At 42.8% G+C, this 17607-nt stretch overlaps 1 protein-coding gene across 3 annotated transcripts in view; it reads right to left on the bottom strand.

The window, feature by feature from the left end:
• Positions 1-17607, bottom strand: part of LOC121288710 (tumor necrosis factor receptor superfamily member 5-like) — a 54014-nt gene that overhangs the window by 18979 nt on the left and 17428 nt on the right. For all 3 annotated transcript variants that reach the window (XM_041207455.1, XM_041207457.1, XM_041207456.1), the window contains one exon: positions 15830-15955. In XM_041207455.1, coding sequence (XP_041063389.1) covers positions 15830-15955 — 126 coding nt within the window. The remainder of the gene's footprint in view (positions 1-15829; positions 15956-17607) is intronic.

Below are 17607 nucleotides of genomic sequence, written 5' to 3'. Positions count from 1 at the left end.
TTATGACAGGTTTAGATAAGATGAACAAAACAAAGCTATTCCCATTAGCAGATGGTACAAGGGCCCGGGGATACAGATTTAAGGTTTGGGCAAGAGATACGGGTGGGGGGGAGGGGAGGTTGGTGAAATGTGAGGAAGAACTTTTTTACGCAGTGTGGGGTAATGACTTGGAACCCACTTCCTACGAGGGTGGTGCTCAGCCATTCTTCAGCATCAGATTCCATTTTCAAATGATTCTCACCACTCCTTCCAACCACAATGCACCTTCCCTTTATGAGGCGCAGGCTGCCTTTAAGTAACGTCAGTCACTTGTGATATTGGATCTCCTTCTGATGCAAGCAGCCAATGAACAGAGTGCAAGTTGCATGCAGCAATCCCAGAAATCAGCGTGTGGCACGTTTATCATGCTGCCAGCAATGCATGTTAATTGTGGACAGTTTAATCCCTAATAGCTCTTTCCATAAAACCCACTTATTCCATTACCTATTTTTATGATGTTATCTACTTGAGGTCCTATGAACCAGAACTCCCAAAATGTTCTGTTGTCTTGCATTGCTCAAACTTTCACCATTCAAAAGTATAATTATTTCTAACCTAAATATACCACCTCACATTTACTAGCACTGAATTTCACCTGATGCCTTTGCTGTTCACTTCACCATCTTATTAAAATACACCTGCATCTTTCTTTCATCCTCTGAATTATGCACTATTCTTCTTATTTTAGTATAGTCTCCAAATTTGGACAGGATTCTTTTTAGTCCATTGCCATATCATTAACATGCACAATGAACAGAAATTATATCAGGGCAGAACAATGTGGGAGACCACTACCAAGCACTTTGAGAAACCGCCTTAACTCCTCCCTCATTCCACCCCCTTAAGCTTCTTCAATAGTGCCCCCTGTGGTCCTTTGTCAAAAGCCTTGGTGGCAGAAAGGCTGTTAAGATGAAACCTTCAAAAATAGAAAGCAGAAAACAAAATTTGGAAAAATATTAAAGAATATAAAGAAAAGAAAGAGGCAACTGTAAGAAAGAAAGATAACAAGCTGAAACAGAAATCAAACAAGGACTGGAACATTAATTTTTGGAAGGGTTTTCCCTGTGGCTTCGGGAACCCAACATTAAGCTCAAATGAAGGTCATATACCTGCACTGTGTGGAAACAGTCACCCAACAGTGATTTTCCCTATCCCTAACCCAGGCAGGCAAGGAAGGCATTACAGCCCCCCTGGGGCACTACCCTGGTCTTCTACGCTGGGGGTGGGGGGGGTCACCTGCAGCCAGCTGACCTAGTCTCTGATGCCTCAGGGTACCTGAGGGATGGTACCTGCAAATTCTGGCCGGTGGTGTGAATTTTTGCACCCGTTTGCCTCCGCACACACCCCAATTGGCAGCTAAAAATCCTGCCCAAAGGCATTTTTTGTAAAGCTTCTCCAGAAGTTGCAGCAAAGTTATAACAGGAAATTGGCAAAACCCTTTGGCAATTCCACCCAATTTTTCTCAACCTCAGCAATGTATTTTTCTCCTCCATTACTTCTCCCCAGTCACACACATTGCAGTCCTCTCTCCTGACCATCATCAAACTTCTCCTGTAATCAGGAAGTTGAAGGTACAGATGACAGCTGATATTTTCTGCTTTGATACTCATCAGTTCCTATTAAAGTGAATGGCCTGTTCAGGAGCATATAACCCTACCTGTCTACCATCTACATGGCATGTCAGAAAAGTGATGGAATACTCTCCAGTTGCCTGGATGAATGCAGGTTCCACAACATTGATGAAGCTTGACACCATCCAGGACAAAGCAGCCACTTGATTGGCACCCCTTCCACAAACATCCACTCCCTCCACCACCGACGTACAGTAGCAGCAGTGTGTACCATCTACAAGATGCACTGCAGGAACTTACCAAGGCTCCTTAGATAGCACCTTCCAAACCCGTCACCACTACCATCTAGAAGGACAAGGGCAGCAGACACATGGGAACACCACCAACTGCAAGGTCCCTTCCAAGTCACTCACCATCCTCACTTGGAAATATATCGCCGTTCTTTCACTGTCACTGGGTCAAAACCCTGGAACTCCCTTCCTAACAGCACTGTGGGTATACCCACACCACATGGACTGCAGCGGTTCAAGAAGGCAGCTTATCACCACCTTCTCAAGGGCAGTTAAGGATGGGCAATAAATACTGGCCCAGCCAGCAATGCCCACATCCCATGAATGAATAAAAAAATACACTTAAAATATTGTTTGTGTGTGCAGGCCTGTATTTTATTTCTATATGTTGCAACATGATGATGCGGATGATAGTGGCGTATTGGTAATGTCACTGGACGAGTAATCCAGAGGCCCAGGCTAATGCCTTGTGGACTTGGGTTCAAATCCCACCATAGCAGCTGGTGGAATTTAAATTCAATTAATAAATCTGGAATTGAAATTTAGCCTCAGTAAGGTTGATCATGAAACCATCACCAATTGCTATAAAAACCCATCTGGTGCCCTGTAGGGAAGGAAATCTGCCATCCTTACCTGATCTGGCCTACATGTGAATCTAAACCTGCAGCAATGTGGCTGACTCTTAACTGCCCTCTGAAATGATCCAGTAAGCCACTCAGTTTGGCAATTAGGGATGGGCAGCAAATGCTGGCCCTGCCAGCAACACCCAAATCCCATGAAAGAATACAAAAAAATGAATTCTTGGAATGATGGAATCCACAATTTGAGAAAATGACACACAAAATTTATACTATTTGATTTGCAACCTGTCTTTTTTGGGGAAGGGGGGAATTGTTTAGTATCAATAACTCTGTATGGAAATAGTAGCTGCATTTTCTGCAGATTGTGATGAAAACCTATATTGATTCATCCTTTGAGCACGGCTGGTACAGGGCCCAACACCTCTTTCTGAGCACCCTTAGCAATGGGCACCCTTAGCACTTCCATCTCATTGCTTGGAATTGGAATGCTTACATTTGATGGCGACACAAAGAAGGTAGAAAACCACGTCATGAACCAGGTCCACATCCTTTCCCTCTGCCTTAACTCAGAAACTATGTTAAGCAGGTGTAATACAAAAGCTAGTTTAACCATACTAAAGCATAGATTACTATTTGTTACACAAAATTATGAGGAAAATTTGGTAGCCAATTTACACACTGCAGGGTTCGTATAAGTGACCTGTTTTCTAACGGTGTAGCTTGACGGATGAATGTCGGGCAAGAGGCCTGATCTTCTAATAGTGCTGTGAAATTTGTTTTGCATCCATCTGGATGATATAGCATGCATCTGTTTCGTAGCTCATTCAAAGGATACCGCTAACATAGAGTGCTCCTGCAGTACTGCAATGAAGGGTCAGCCTAGATTATGTGCTCAATTTCTGGAGCAGGGCATCAAAATCGAAAATCTCCTCATTCGGGCAAAAGTTCTACCACTCAGCCAGCTTGAAAATATGGTTGAGAATGTAGGTAAGTGAAATGGCAAATTGGTGTCCCCTATGTCCTACATATCTGAGAATTTAGACCTCACCTCTAGGAGATAACACACAACTTACGTTTCTGCAGCACAATACAGCAGGTCACCAATGTCTGTGCCACTGTGATAGCCAACTCATTTTCAATAACCATGATGATAGGGGAGGGGTTCAAAATTATGAAGGGTTTTGATAAAGCAATTAGGGAGAAACGATTTCCTCGGGCAAGTTCATCAGTAAGCAGATGTCATAAAACTAACATAATTGATAAAAGAAGTAAAGGGACCTAAAGGTAAATTTCTTCACAATGAAGAGTGCTAAGATCTGAAATGAACTACTAATGGGAGATGGAATCAGGTTCCATAAAATTCTCAAAAGGCAATAAGGCATATACCTGTAAAGGACTAATATATGCAGGGTTATGGGGCAAAAGCTAGGGAGTGAAGTAAATTAGACAGTTTTTTCAAAGAGCTGACATAGGCCTGATGGGTCAAATAGCCTTCGATTGTGTTGGAAAATTCTATAATTCTATATCAACTCTATAGTTTTAATACAGGGATGCTTTCTCAATGACTTTATTGGCTTACTGACCTTTCAAACATGCAGTCTAACATCGTACCTGGCACTTTAACCCCTTCACCTGGTGGACATGGTGTGTAACGTTTGCAATTCCAGCAGGTACCAAAACCACTTTTATCGCAGAAGTACCCTTTAGCGCAGCCACACAAAGTGTTTTTATCAGACTTGCATTTCTGAAATGTAACAAATCCATCTGGATAAGAAAAACATCAGTCTTAGTTGAACGTCTGAACTACTTTCATGTATCACTCTATAGTTTTGGAAAGTGAGCACTTTATAGTGGGTTGGAGGTAACTAGTGAACGGCAAAATTCAGTCCTTTTAGGTTAAGATTTAGAAGTAATTAAATAACCAACAAATGCATTGTGGAAATGGTGCTTCTCTGCAGAACTGTTCAGTTCACATGTATACTAATACACAAACTCAGAAGAGCTGACAAATATCTTCCAAAAAACTGACACTCAAAAACAATCTAAAATTAAAACCAGCCCTGAAGTAAGACCTAGGACCAAGGCCATTGTTTCAGCATAAATTAGCAATGACTAAATTACATTTATTTTTGTTGTATTGGATCAGTATTTTAGAATTACATTTTCCAATTGAGTTTGTTTTTCCAAGAGAAATGAGTACCAACGGCCTTACCTATGACTTACAAAATGCAAGTGCAGTGTACATGATGAGGTGGTGAGCTGTAATACCTGGGAGTTGGTGGAGAGCATTGCGTTCCCCAACAACCATAACCTGCAGACACTTACTGCAGATAAGTAAGTTCAGTTCAAAGTCTGTTATAGGGTGGCCGAGTTGTACTATTAATGATAGAGTTGACCTGCAGACACTTCTTGGGTGGAAACATTAAGTTTATTTATACTCAGCAGCAACTACACGTGTGCTTCCAACTCCAACCCCATCACTACACTGACTGCATTACTCTCCTATTGGTTACTACAGATCATGTGATCTTTCTTAACAAGTATTATTCTTAAAGGTACATTGCACATGAAGTAAAACCATAATTACTACATTCCTTGCCCTTTAACTCAGCTATACATATTATATTTACAAGTACACATTTTTCAAAACACAGTATTTACACTGGGTAAGGAATTTACAAGTTCAGTCTTTCAGGTGGTTTCCTGGTACGTGTGGAATGTTGCAGCTCCACAACTTCAGATTCTTTGTCAGAACCTCCTTTTCCGGAGTTGTCTGAACATCAGGTGCTTCGTTCAGCACTTGCAGTTCTGTATCCTCAACACTTACAGGAACGTCAGACATGTCAGTCCTGGGCTGTGTATCGTCAACAGGAAAGTGAGACCTGGTCATGGTCACTGGTGGAACCAAATCTTGATGATTTGTCTCTCTCTTGCTTAAATGTCTTAAATTTCCGGATGGTCTGACCTTCCACCTCCACATGGTAAGATAGAGGTCCAGTCAATGCACTTATTTCACCTGGTAACCACTTTGGTCCTTCCCCGAAGTTCTTCATGTATACCAGCTCTCCCACGGTAAATTTCTTCTCATGACTATGCCAGTTGTGTCTAGTTTTCCAGCTTCCCTGACTCCTTTCCACCTTCCCTCTAAATTCGGCATTAAGCTCAATCTTGTCCCGAGGCAGCATTTCAACAATAACTCTGCAGGTGTGACACCTGTTGTTGTGTGAGGGGTAGTCCTGTAATGAAAAAGAAAGCATGCTAGTTTGGTTACCAAGGAATCGCCAGTTAACTTTCTCATGCCTGCCTTGAACATTTGAACCGCCCTTTTGGCCAGGCTGTTTGAGGGAAGGTGGGTATGATGCAGACTTCATTTGAGTGAAACCATTGAGGCTGATAAACCATTGAAACTTGGCACTTGTAAATGCCGTGTCGTTATCGGAAACGACTACTTCTTGTAGTCTGTGAATGGCAGAAACTCTGACATAGTTTCTCAATTGTAGCAGCTGAAGTTGGTGACTTCGCCTCATATACATCCAACCATTTTGAATGGGCATCAACAATGAGCAGAAATATTGTTCCCAGGAAAGGTTAAATGTAGTCAAAGTGTAGCTGCACCCAGGGTCTACCTGGCCACTCCCATGGGTGAAACGGAGCTGTCAATGGCAACTTTTGCAGTTGCTGGCATTGCACAGAAAGCTTTACTAAATTCTTTAATTCGCCATCCATCCCAGGCCACCATAGATAGCTGCGTGCTGTGGTCTTCATTCGGTAAATTCCTGGATGGGCACTGTGTTGTTCAATTAAAAGTGGTTCTCTTCCCTTTGGAGGAACTATCACTCGTGCTCCCCACAATAAGATGCCATCCTGGCTGGTTATTTCATGTCTTCTGTTGAAGTACGGTTTCATTTCATCAGGTACAGGCTCCAGTGACCAACCATGGAGCACTTGTTTTCTAACTGGAGATAGGACTGGGTCCCGACTTGTCCAATCTTTGATCTCTCCAGCACATACTAGCAAAGAATCTAAGAAATTTAACAGTAAAACAAGTTCCTATGGAACTGGGACGTGCTCATCATTTTCTTGTAAAGGCAAACAACTAAGGCCATCGGCGTTTGCGATTTGATTGCCAGGCCTATGTAGGAAAGTGTATTTGTATGCTGCCAGAATTGAAGCCAATCATTGTATTCTTGCTGAGGCTATGGGTGGTATAGCCTTGTCCTCACCAAACAATCCTAGCATTGGTTTGTGGTCTGAAACGATTGTAAAATGGTGCTGTGTATGTACTTTCTTGACACCAATGATGATGGATGGGCCTTCTTTTCTATCTGCAAGTATCCCTTTTCCACTGTGGTGAGTGTTCTTGATAAGTGACCTATTGGCCATTCCGTGCCATCGTCCATCCGATGAGAGAGCACTGCTCCCACTCCGTAGGGAGATGCATCACCAATTCTTTCATCTGGTCATAATGCACTAATAGATTGGATGAGTGCAACAATTGTTTCACCTTTATGAAAGCTTCTTTCTGGGGTGCCTCCCAAGACCAATGTTGGTTCTTTTTGAGTAGAGAATGCAGGGGGGCAGCACTGTAGACAAATCGGGTAAAAACCACCCATAACAGTTGATCATTCCTAGGAATGATTTGAGCTCTGAGACGTTCTTTGGCTCAGGTGCCTCTCTTATGGCTGTCACTTTCTCCTCAACCAGGTGAAGGCCCTATGAGTATTTCTGTATCATCTTTCTATGTGCCTTCTTTATTCTAGCACAGAATTTAATCTTGGCCTTCTTTTTGACTTCACTATTGGCCAGATTTCTCTCAGATGCAAGCTTAACTTGTCTGAGCTCAGTGGCCGAGTCTCCCAAAATTTCATTATCTGTCTGCTTCTTGGGAAATTCTGTGACTTTTGCTTCCAAAGCCTCCTTGCCTTCATATAGCTGATTCTTTAGCTCTTTGCTAGACAGCTAGCTTAACTGAGCTGGCACTGCTCAACTCCTGTGCCCTGGCTCTATCCAGCTGTACACAACTCCCAGGGCTTCTTGTGAGCCCTCCAATCACCAGGGCTTCCCCTAAGCCCTCTTCACATTTCTTCTGCTGTACTTCCATTCTCTTGTTTGAGACAGCCTTCATTTCTTCATGTTGCTGAATGGTTACGCATTCCTTTTGCATGTGATCTTGAAGGACAATCAACTTCTCTTTCAACTATTTAATTTCTTGTTGTCCTCCCTCTGTGGTCTCCTGTTGCCCTTGGTAGAGTTGCCCTCTCTCTGGGGTTCCTTCAAATTTCTGTCCATAGCCGTTTTTCTTGTATTTACCACTTTAAATGTATTGCTGCTTTAAGAGCAGTTACCTTTTTTTAAACCTGGGCTGTCTCAGCAGCTGTCAGCTTTTCTGCGCTGTGTTTCCCATATGTTTTGAGTTTTGGCAGGATGATCGTGGGCCTTCTTCTCTTTTAACTTTGTAAAACTTTGTTCCTGTTCGGAAAAAAAAAACACAGCAGCGATTTCTTCTCCTTTTTCTGGGCGATTCTGCAGGGCTACTTCTCAATTCCAAACTGCAGCACTGCTTTCCACCCTGACTGCCCCTCTCTCTCAACTCACAGGCTGTGTGCCAGCTTCTCTAACCTACTGAGTCCATGGAGCTGCTGCCTATTTTACAACTTAAGTACAGATTCTCTTTTTTTTGCTTTGCTTGTGGATTCTCACTCAGGGGGTCTTGCAATTTTGTTTTTTTTTAAATGTCGGGAGTGCTCCGGGACATTTCTCAGCCAGTTGGATTGGGGCCCATTTTTTCTTTAAATTAAAGCGACAGCGTACCTAGTGAGTATATCTTCCTTTCTTTTTAAATTTCTTAAACACTCATAGTCGCCGGCTGAGGGACAGAGCTGGATCTGATTTATCCTCATCACCAGTTTGTTGTACTATTAATGATAGAGTTGACCTGCAGACACTTCTTGGGTGGAAACATTAAGTTTATTTACAATATACTCAACAGCAACTACACATGTGCTTTCAACTCCAACTCTATCTCTACACTGATTGCTGAGATAGCCTGCACTACTCTCCTATTGGTTACTACAGATCATGTGATCTTCCTTGACAAGTGTTATGCTTAAAGGTACATTACACGCTAAATAAAACCATAATTACTACAGGGTCTGATCTGTTATATATTGTTGCATTATCTGAAATAGTTAGGAACTTAACGTGGTATGTGTAGGGTTCCAGGGGGCCACAAATCACAGCTGCAGTAGAGACTGAAGTGATGTGTACATAACCAGTTCAATGTGGTTTTTGTTTTGAATCAGACAGCATGGCAAAATTACACATAAAGAGTTTCTGGTCTTTACAAACTTAAAGTGTGATTATTAACAGCATTCGGCAACCTAAAGACAACAAGAACACATAGCATTGTGGCAGCAAGTGTCTGTGAGTGAACCATGCAAATCATGCGAAGCCAAAGAATAAAATGTTGACCGGCACAGCAACGAGCACACAGTTATAGCCCACAATGAATTGGGAAGCTCATGATGACGTAGAGGCATTTGCAAAATTTAAACAAAGGTGCAGATTGACATTCAGTAGATTCCAAAAAGGCAGCAGCAATAAAGAGAGGGTGAACCATATCCTTCTGTGGCAGGGGATATAGGACTGAATTTATTTAACAGCTGGGAGCATACTGAAGAGGACAGCAAAGACCCAGACAAACCTTTTGAAAAATTCAGCACCCGCCTCCACCAAAATCGAATCATTGGATCTACAGGTACGAATTTCAAGGCCTCAGACAGGAATTAGGAAAGCCAATTGATAACTATGTATCAAGATTTAAAAATGCAGCTGGAAAATGTGAGTTTAAGGACACAGATGAAAGACTTATTGATCAACTAATGATGCGTCATAGGGATCAGTGCTGGGACCTCAACTGTTTACAATTTATATAAATGACTTGGATGAAGGGATTAAAGGGATGGTTGCCAAATTTGCAGATGACACAAAGATAGGTAGGAAAGTAAGTTGTGAAAAAGACATGAGGAGGCTACAAAAAGATATGGATAGGTTAAGTGAGTGGGCAAAGATCTGACAAATGGAGTATAATGTTGGAAAATGTGAACTTGTCCATTTTGGCAGGAAGAATAAAAGAGAAGCATATTATCTAAATGGTGAGAGATTGCAGAGTTCTGAGGTCCAGAGGGATCTGGGTGTCCTAATGCATGAATCACAAAAGGCTAGTGTGCAAGTACAGCAAGTAATTAGGAAAGCTAATAGAATGTTATCATTTATTGTGAAGGGAATTGAATATAAAAGTAGGGAGGTTATGCTTCAGTTGTACAGGGCATGAGTGAGACCATATTTGGAGGACTGTGTACAGTAATGGTCACCTTATTTAAGGAAGGATGTAAATGTGTTGGGGCAGTTCAGAGAAGGTTTACCAGACTAATACCTAGAACGGGTGTGTTGTCTTATGAGGAACAGTTAGACAGGCTAGGCTTGTTTCCACTGGAGTTGGAGAAAGAGGCGACTTGATTGAAACATATAAGATCCTGAGGGGTCTTGACAGGGTGAATGTGGAGAGGATGTTTCCTCTTGTGGGGGGAATCTAGAACCAGGGGTCACTGTTTAAAAGTAGGGGGTCACCCATTTAAAACAAAGGTGAGGCAACATTTTTTTCAGTCTGAGGGGTGTGAGTCTTTGGAACTCTCTTCCTGAAAAGCTGGTGGAAGCAGAGTCTTTGAATATTTCTAAGGCAGAGGTGGATAGATTATTGGTAAGCAAGGGGGTGATAGGTTATTGGGGGTAGGCGGGATGCAGATTTCAGGTTACTATCAGATCAGCCATGATCTTATTAAATGGTGGAGCAGGCTCGAGGGGCTGAATGGCCTGCTCCTGCTCCTTGTTCGTATGTTCGTAATTAGGGGTTCTGCACACTCTGAAGTACAGAAAGCTCTAATTGGGAAGGATGAGCTCACAATATCATAGGTTTTAGATGCTGCCAGAGCACATGAAGCCTCGAGCAAACAGGTGAAGACACTGACTACCCAAATGGCTAGCTTTCAGTTGAGCCAAGAGAAAGGCAGCAGGGTTGATGCAGTGCAGTAGCAACAAAAGAAGGTAGTCCAAACAGAGAAATGGATGTGCAGGAGCTGTGGATGACCAAATGATTTCAGAGGCAGATGGAACTGTCCCACATATGGATCAACCTGCAGAGCTTGTGGAAATGCCAGTCATTGAGAAAAGATGTGCAGAACAAAAGGAGAAGGTAATAGAGGAGGCACACCATGTCCAGAGGAACAGGGCAAATGGACAGGGAAAGAAACCAAAACATCCACACCCTGGATGATGACGGTGAGTCTGTGAACACGCTAGACACAGGAACCATAATACTGCATAAAATGGCTGGATGTGACAGTATCCAGAGAAAAGAAATTCACACAACCCTTCAGTTCAGGAAGGAGTGAGAGGAAAGCCTACTACCATAAATCTGAAGGTGAAGATTGATACCGTATGCAGAGTAACATCATCCTGCTCAGACTGTACCAGAAGATCTTACCAGAAAATTTGGAAGGAAATGGTTATCCAAAAAAAGGTGTTCTGAAACTTTCTGAAACTGAGGAACGTCAGATGGGAGAACTGAAATTGAACAGCTGGGAACAACCCAACTCAGAGGAACACTCAAAGGCAAAGATGTGTTCTATGTCATTGAAACAGATGCTCCTGTTATCCTGGAATTGAGCAGTTGTGGAGAGCTGCAGATTATCTCAGTAAACCATGAGGTAAAGGAGGCAACACTTTCATAGCACTCCCATTCTAAAACTTCAACCATGTTTATGTATTTCGCATTTCAAACCTAGTTTCCCTTCTGATACATCCAAGCACCCAGACTAGCTGTCTGTAATTCAATTAAAACCCACACACACACACCTACACACAGAGAAACTAATCCAAACCCCACTATTAGCCTACCTTTACAATAAATTACAATAATATTATGAGCATTATTATATTTTCTAACAAAATTAATTTCAAAAAAAGTTGAGGTAAGGAAATAAACAAATGACTAAGGAAAAGTAAAGCAAGGTCTCTCTCTCTCTCTCACACACACTCACCCACACATACGCTCTCTCTCTCACACACACTCACATGAACACACACACACACTCTCTCTATCTCACACACATACTCTCTCACACTCACACGCAAACACACACTCGCTCACAGATACACACAAGCACACTCACACACACGCAAGCACTGTCACACACACACACGTGCACTCACGCATACATTCACTCTCATATGCACACATTCACTTACTCTCACACTCACTCTTGCACTTGTAAATCATTTATATTGTGGACAGCTGTGGACCTGGCACAGATCCAGCAACTCAAAACTGGGCATCCACGAGGTGCTGAGGGCTATCAGCAGAACTGTATTCAACTACAGTATGTAACGTCATTGCATGGCATATTCCCCACTCTACCATTACCATCAAGCTGGGGGATCAATATTGGTTCAATGAAGAGTGCAGGAGGGCATGCCAGGAGCAGCACCAGGCATGAGGTGTCAACCTGGTGAAACTACAACACAGGCTACTTGCAAGCCTAGCAATGGAAGCAACATGCAACAGACAGAGTTAAGCGATCCCATAACCAACAGATCAGATCTAAGTTTTGCGGTCCTACCACATCCAGTCGTGAATGGTGGTGGTCAATTTAAACAACTAACTGGAGGATGAGGCTCCACAAATATCCCCATCCTCAATGATGAGGGAGCCCAGCACATCAGTGCAAAAGACAAGGCTGAGGCATTTACAACCATCTTCAGCCAGAAGTGCTGACAGGATGATCCATCTCAGCCTCCTCCAGAGTTCCTCAGCAACACAGATGTCAGTCTTCAGCCAATTCAATTCACTCCACGTGATATCAAGAAACGGCTGAAGGCACTGGAGACTGCAAAAGCTATGGGACCTGACAACTTTCTGGCAATAATACTGAAGACTTGTGCTCCAGAACTACTCATGCCCCTAGCCAAGATGTTCCAGTATAGCTACAATACTGGCATCTACCCAGCAATGTGGAAAATTGCCCAGTACATAAAAAAGCAGGACAAATCCAACCCAGCCAATTACCACCTCATTAGTCTACTCTTGATCATAGCAAAGTGATGGAAGGAGTCATCGACAGTGCTATCAAATGGCACTTACACAGCAGCAACCTGCTCATTGATGCTCAGTTTGTGTTCTGCCAGGAAAACTCAGCTCCTGACCTCATTACAGCCTTGGTCCAAACATGGATAATGGAGCTGAACTCAAGAAGTGTGGGTGACTGCCCTTGATATCAAAGCAGCATTTGACAGAGTATGGCATCAAGGAGCCCTAGCAAAACTAGAGTCACTAGGAATCAGAGGGAAACCTCTCCGCTGGTTGGAGTCATACCTAGCACAAAGGAAGATGGTTGTGGTTGTTGGAGGTCAGTCAAAGTCCCAGGACATCACTGCAGGAGTTCCTCAGGGTAGTGTCCTAGACCCAACCATCAATGAACTTCCGTCCACCATAAGATCAGAAGTGGGTCTGTTCACTGATTGAACAATGTTAAGCACCATCGTGACTCCTAAGGTACACAAGCAGCGTGTGTCCATACGCAGCAAGTCCTGGACAACATTTGGACTTGAGATGATTAAATGACAAGTAACATTCGTGCCACACAAGTGCCAGGCAATGAACATCTCCAAGAGAGAATCTAACCATCTCTCCATGACATTCAGTGACATTGCCATTGCTGAATCCCTCACTCTCAACCAACCTGGTAATTACCATTGACAAGAAACTGAACTGGACCAGCCATATAAATACTGCGACTATAAGAACAGGTCAGAGGCTGGGAATTCTGCAGAGAGTAACTCACCTTCTGACTCCCCAAAGCCCGTCCACCATCTACAAGGCACAAGTCAGAATTGTGATGGAATACTCTCCACTTGCCTGGATGAGTGCAGCTCCCACAACACTCAAGAAGCTTGAAACCACCCAGGTCAAAGCAGCCCGCTTGACTGGCACTCCACCCACAAACATTCACTCCCTCCACCACCTACGCAAAGTGGCAGCAGTGCATACCATCTACAAGATACACTTCAGCAACTCACCAAGGCTCATTCAATATCACCTTCCAAACCCACAACCTCCACTACTTAGAAAGACAAGAGCAGCAGATACCACCACCTGCAAGTTTCCCTCCAAGTCACTCACCATCCTGACTTGGAAATACATCGCGTATGCTTCACTGTCATTGGGTCAAAATCCTGGAACTTCCTCCCTAACAGCACTGCGAGTGTTCTAACACGACAATGGCCTGCAGTGGTTCAAGAAGGCGGCTCACGACTACCCTCTCAAGAGCAATTAGGGATGGGCAATAAATGCTGGCCTGGTGGGCAACGCTTACATCCCATGAAGGATAAATTGTAAAAAATTAGCTGTCCTGCAACAGAGTATTTTCACTGTGGCAGATTTACCCAACTCTCAAATAAAAATAGAAAATGCTGGAAAAATTCAGCAGCTCTCACAGCATCTGAAGAAGAGTTATACGGACTCAAAACATTAACTCTGTTTCTCCCTCCACAGATGCTGCCAGATCTGTTGAGTTTTTCCAGCATTTTCTGTTTATATTTCAGATTTCCAGTATTGGCAAAATTTTGCTCTTATCACCCAACTTTCACTTGGCTCTGTGTTTAATACTTTTAATGCAACTTTTATTTTGTGAGGGGTCCCATTGATATGTCTTCCAAGATATTTTGGTGGTATGCTGACAATTTCCTTCCCAACTCACTTTCTCGTTCCTCTCTCATTCTAAAACATGACTGGCAAATTCTGCCTCATTCTCTGTCCTTCGTTACCATCTATTTTTTCCTTCGCTCTGTTGCCATCATTTACTCCTCCTTCACTGTCATCAATGTCCCCTGACTCTCTCCTTCACTGCTATCCACTTGCTTCTTTCACTGCCATCCAGTGCCTTCTTTGCCACTGCATCCACTCCCACTCTCCATCTATTTCTGATCTTACCATCCATTTTCTTGCATCTCACCGATTTTACTTTCTCTGCTTCCCCTTTCCTCTCGTCTACGCAATCTTGTGTCCTCCCTTTGGCACCTATTTTTTGGCTACTGTTCCTACCCTAAGCTGAAGAATAATGCACTAAGGACCCCTTTGCTCCTCCTCTCAGGAAGATAGGAATAGGAGCTTTTCATCCTCATGAACCTTCTCTGCCATTCAATTAATCCATGGATGACTTGTATCTTAATTCCATCTACCCATCTTGGTTCTGTAATCCTTAGAAACCCCAGCAAAAAAAACGATCAATCTCAGTTTTGAAATGTTTAAATTTACCTAACCTCAACAGCTTTTTGAGAAGAGAGTTCCATATTTCCAGCACCCTTTGTGTGAAGATGTGCTTTTTCATATTCACTCTTGAACAGTCAAATTCTAATTTTAAGGATATGACCCTAGTTCTGGACCTCCCCCCTCCCACCCAGAGAAAAGGTGTTTCTCTCTATTTGCCCTTTTCAAAAAATCCTTTGATACAAGGAGTTGCCTTACATCTCAATCTTTGAGCCAATGTGGTGGACAGTGTAGCACTTGTTTTCTTGATATATGGCACCCATTTAGTTTTTATTCCTTCACGGGACATGGGCGTTGCTGGCTAGGCCAGCATTAATTGCCCACCCTTAATTGCCCTTGAGAAACTGAGTGGTTTGCTAAGCCATTTCAGAGAGCATTTAACAGTCAATCATCATGCTGTGTATCTGGAGTCACATGTAGGCCAGATCAGGTAAGGACAGCAGATTATTGAAGTCAAATTCCACCATCTGCCCAGGAGCATTACCCTGTCTCTCTGGGTTACCAGTCTAGTGGCAATACCATTATGCCAGGAGCACCTCCTTCTATGCTTTTCCTGTAGTTCCTTCCCGTTAAGAAAGAAAACATTAATTTTTTTAGTTTTAAAAACAAACTTTGAAGTAGCAACTCTGGAATCACAAAAAAATTCAATAGAAATCAAATTGAAAAATAGCGAGTAAAATGGAGGTATTGGTGAGTAGCAGGGCAACAAACCAAAATTCCATTGGGATTGCTAAACACTCCATAAGTGTGCAACACTTGAGGTATGTGGAACTTATGACAAGGTTTGGTGGGAATTAAGTACATAGCTTTACAGTCACAGAAAATGAAAGTGCAACCAGAGCTCATCAATAACTTGAATACATGTGTTTTGCTCACTTCAGTATTTTTCCTAAGGCTCAATTATTGTTGCTAGGAAAGTACGGAGGTCACCTGAAAGATGTGAAAAGTAATATTACTATGTTTTACCTCCATGGCAAGACAGACAGTGATAACATGCTCTTAAATTATGCATTTGATCAGTGAATGTCCCAGTCCTACATCTCCTACATTCTGTTTGGAGAGTCGCTCCACAGTAGGCTACCAATTGAGTGCCTGTAAAAAAAAAACACAAATTTCCATCATTAGCAACAGATAAATTTTCAATTACAAGATTTGATCTAGTCCCAGCTTCCCTCCCTTCTTCCAAAGTATTTTGTTGTGGAATTGAAAGTTAAGTGGACATAGGCATAGATGGTGCATTAATGTGATTGGTTGACACTAACCCACTCCAGCAGAGCCACAAAGTGAACTGTTGGGGTATCTAGAGAAGCACGCCATTGCACCAACTCAACCTGGTTAGAGACAAATCATAACTCAACAACAGCACAACAACTTGTATTTTATAGTGCCTTTAACATAATAAAATGCCCCAAGGTCTTTTGCAGGAGCATTATAAAGCTAAACTTGAGACCAAACCAAATAAGATAATATTAGGGCAGGTGACTGCGTCCTACGACCGTGATGAAAGAGTTAGGTTTTAAGTAGTGACCAGGTGTTTTTTGACTAAAAGGCTGTTTCCAGTGGGCCTCACAGGGCTCAGTACTAAGTCTCTTGCTCTTCATGGGAGATATCAATGATTTAGACTTAAATGTGGGGAGCACGATTAAGAATTTTGCCCATGATACAAACAATGGCTGTGTGGTTGAAAGTGAGGAAGAAAGCTGTAGACTGTAGGGAGGTATCAATGGACTGGTCAGGTGGGCAGAAAAGTGGCGAATGAAAATCAATCCAGAGATGTTGAGGTAAAGTATTTGGGGAGGGAAAACAAGGTAAGAGAATACACAATAAATGGTCGGATTCTGAAAAGTGTGGAACAGCAAAGCGATTTTAGAATGCATGTCCACAGATCCTGAAGGGAACAGGACAGGCAGATAAGGTGTCCAACAAAGCGTAAGGATGCTTTCCTCTATTAGCCAAGCCATAGAATATAAGATCAGGGAGGCTGCGCTAGAACTGTAAAAACATTAATTAGGCTACAGCTGTATTGCATTCAGTACTGGTCAGCGCATTACAGGAGGGTCACATTAGGGAAGGTACAGAGGAGATTTACGAGAATGTTGCCAGGAATGGAGAACTTTAGCGATGAAGAAAGATTGGACAGGCCAGGGCTGTGTTATTTAGAATAGAGGAGGCTGGAGGGAGATTTAATTGAGATGTACAAAATTATGAGGGGCTAAGATAGGGTGGACAGGGAGGAGCTATTTCCATTAGCAGAGAGGTCAATAAACAGTATGCTTAGATTTAAAGTAATTGGCAGGAAGATCAGAGGGGAGTTGAGGAAAAATTATTTCACCCAGAGGATATGGGGGTCTGGAACTCACTGCCTGAAAGGGATTCTTTTAATCATTCATGGGATGTGGGCATCGCTGGCTAGACCAACATTTTCCACGTCCCATGAATGAACAAAAAAAAAGGTAGTAGAGGCAGGAGACCTTGTCACATTGAAGTGTCGTAATCTACACGGCTATGAATCAAACGCTGGAAAGTGGGATTAGGCTGATAGCTCCTTTCTGACTGGCACCGACACGATGGGCCAAATGGCCACCTTCTGTGCTGTAAATTTTCCATATTTCTATGTTTCTTTAAAGGAGGAAAGCAAGTTAGAGAGGCCAAGAGGTTTAGGGAGGGAATTCCACAGCTCAGGGCCTTGAAGCTGAAGGCACGATCACCAATGGTTGAAGGATTAAAATTGGGAAGCTCATGAG

The sequence above is a fragment of the Carcharodon carcharias genome, chromosome 15, assembly GCF_017639515.1.
Source record: "Carcharodon carcharias isolate sCarCar2 chromosome 15, sCarCar2.pri, whole genome shotgun sequence".
Classification (NCBI taxonomy): Eukaryota; Metazoa; Chordata; class Chondrichthyes; order Lamniformes; family Lamnidae; genus Carcharodon; species Carcharodon carcharias.
The sequence above is the reverse complement of the archived record's forward strand: the minus strand, read 5'-3'. Positions and strand labels throughout refer to the sequence as shown.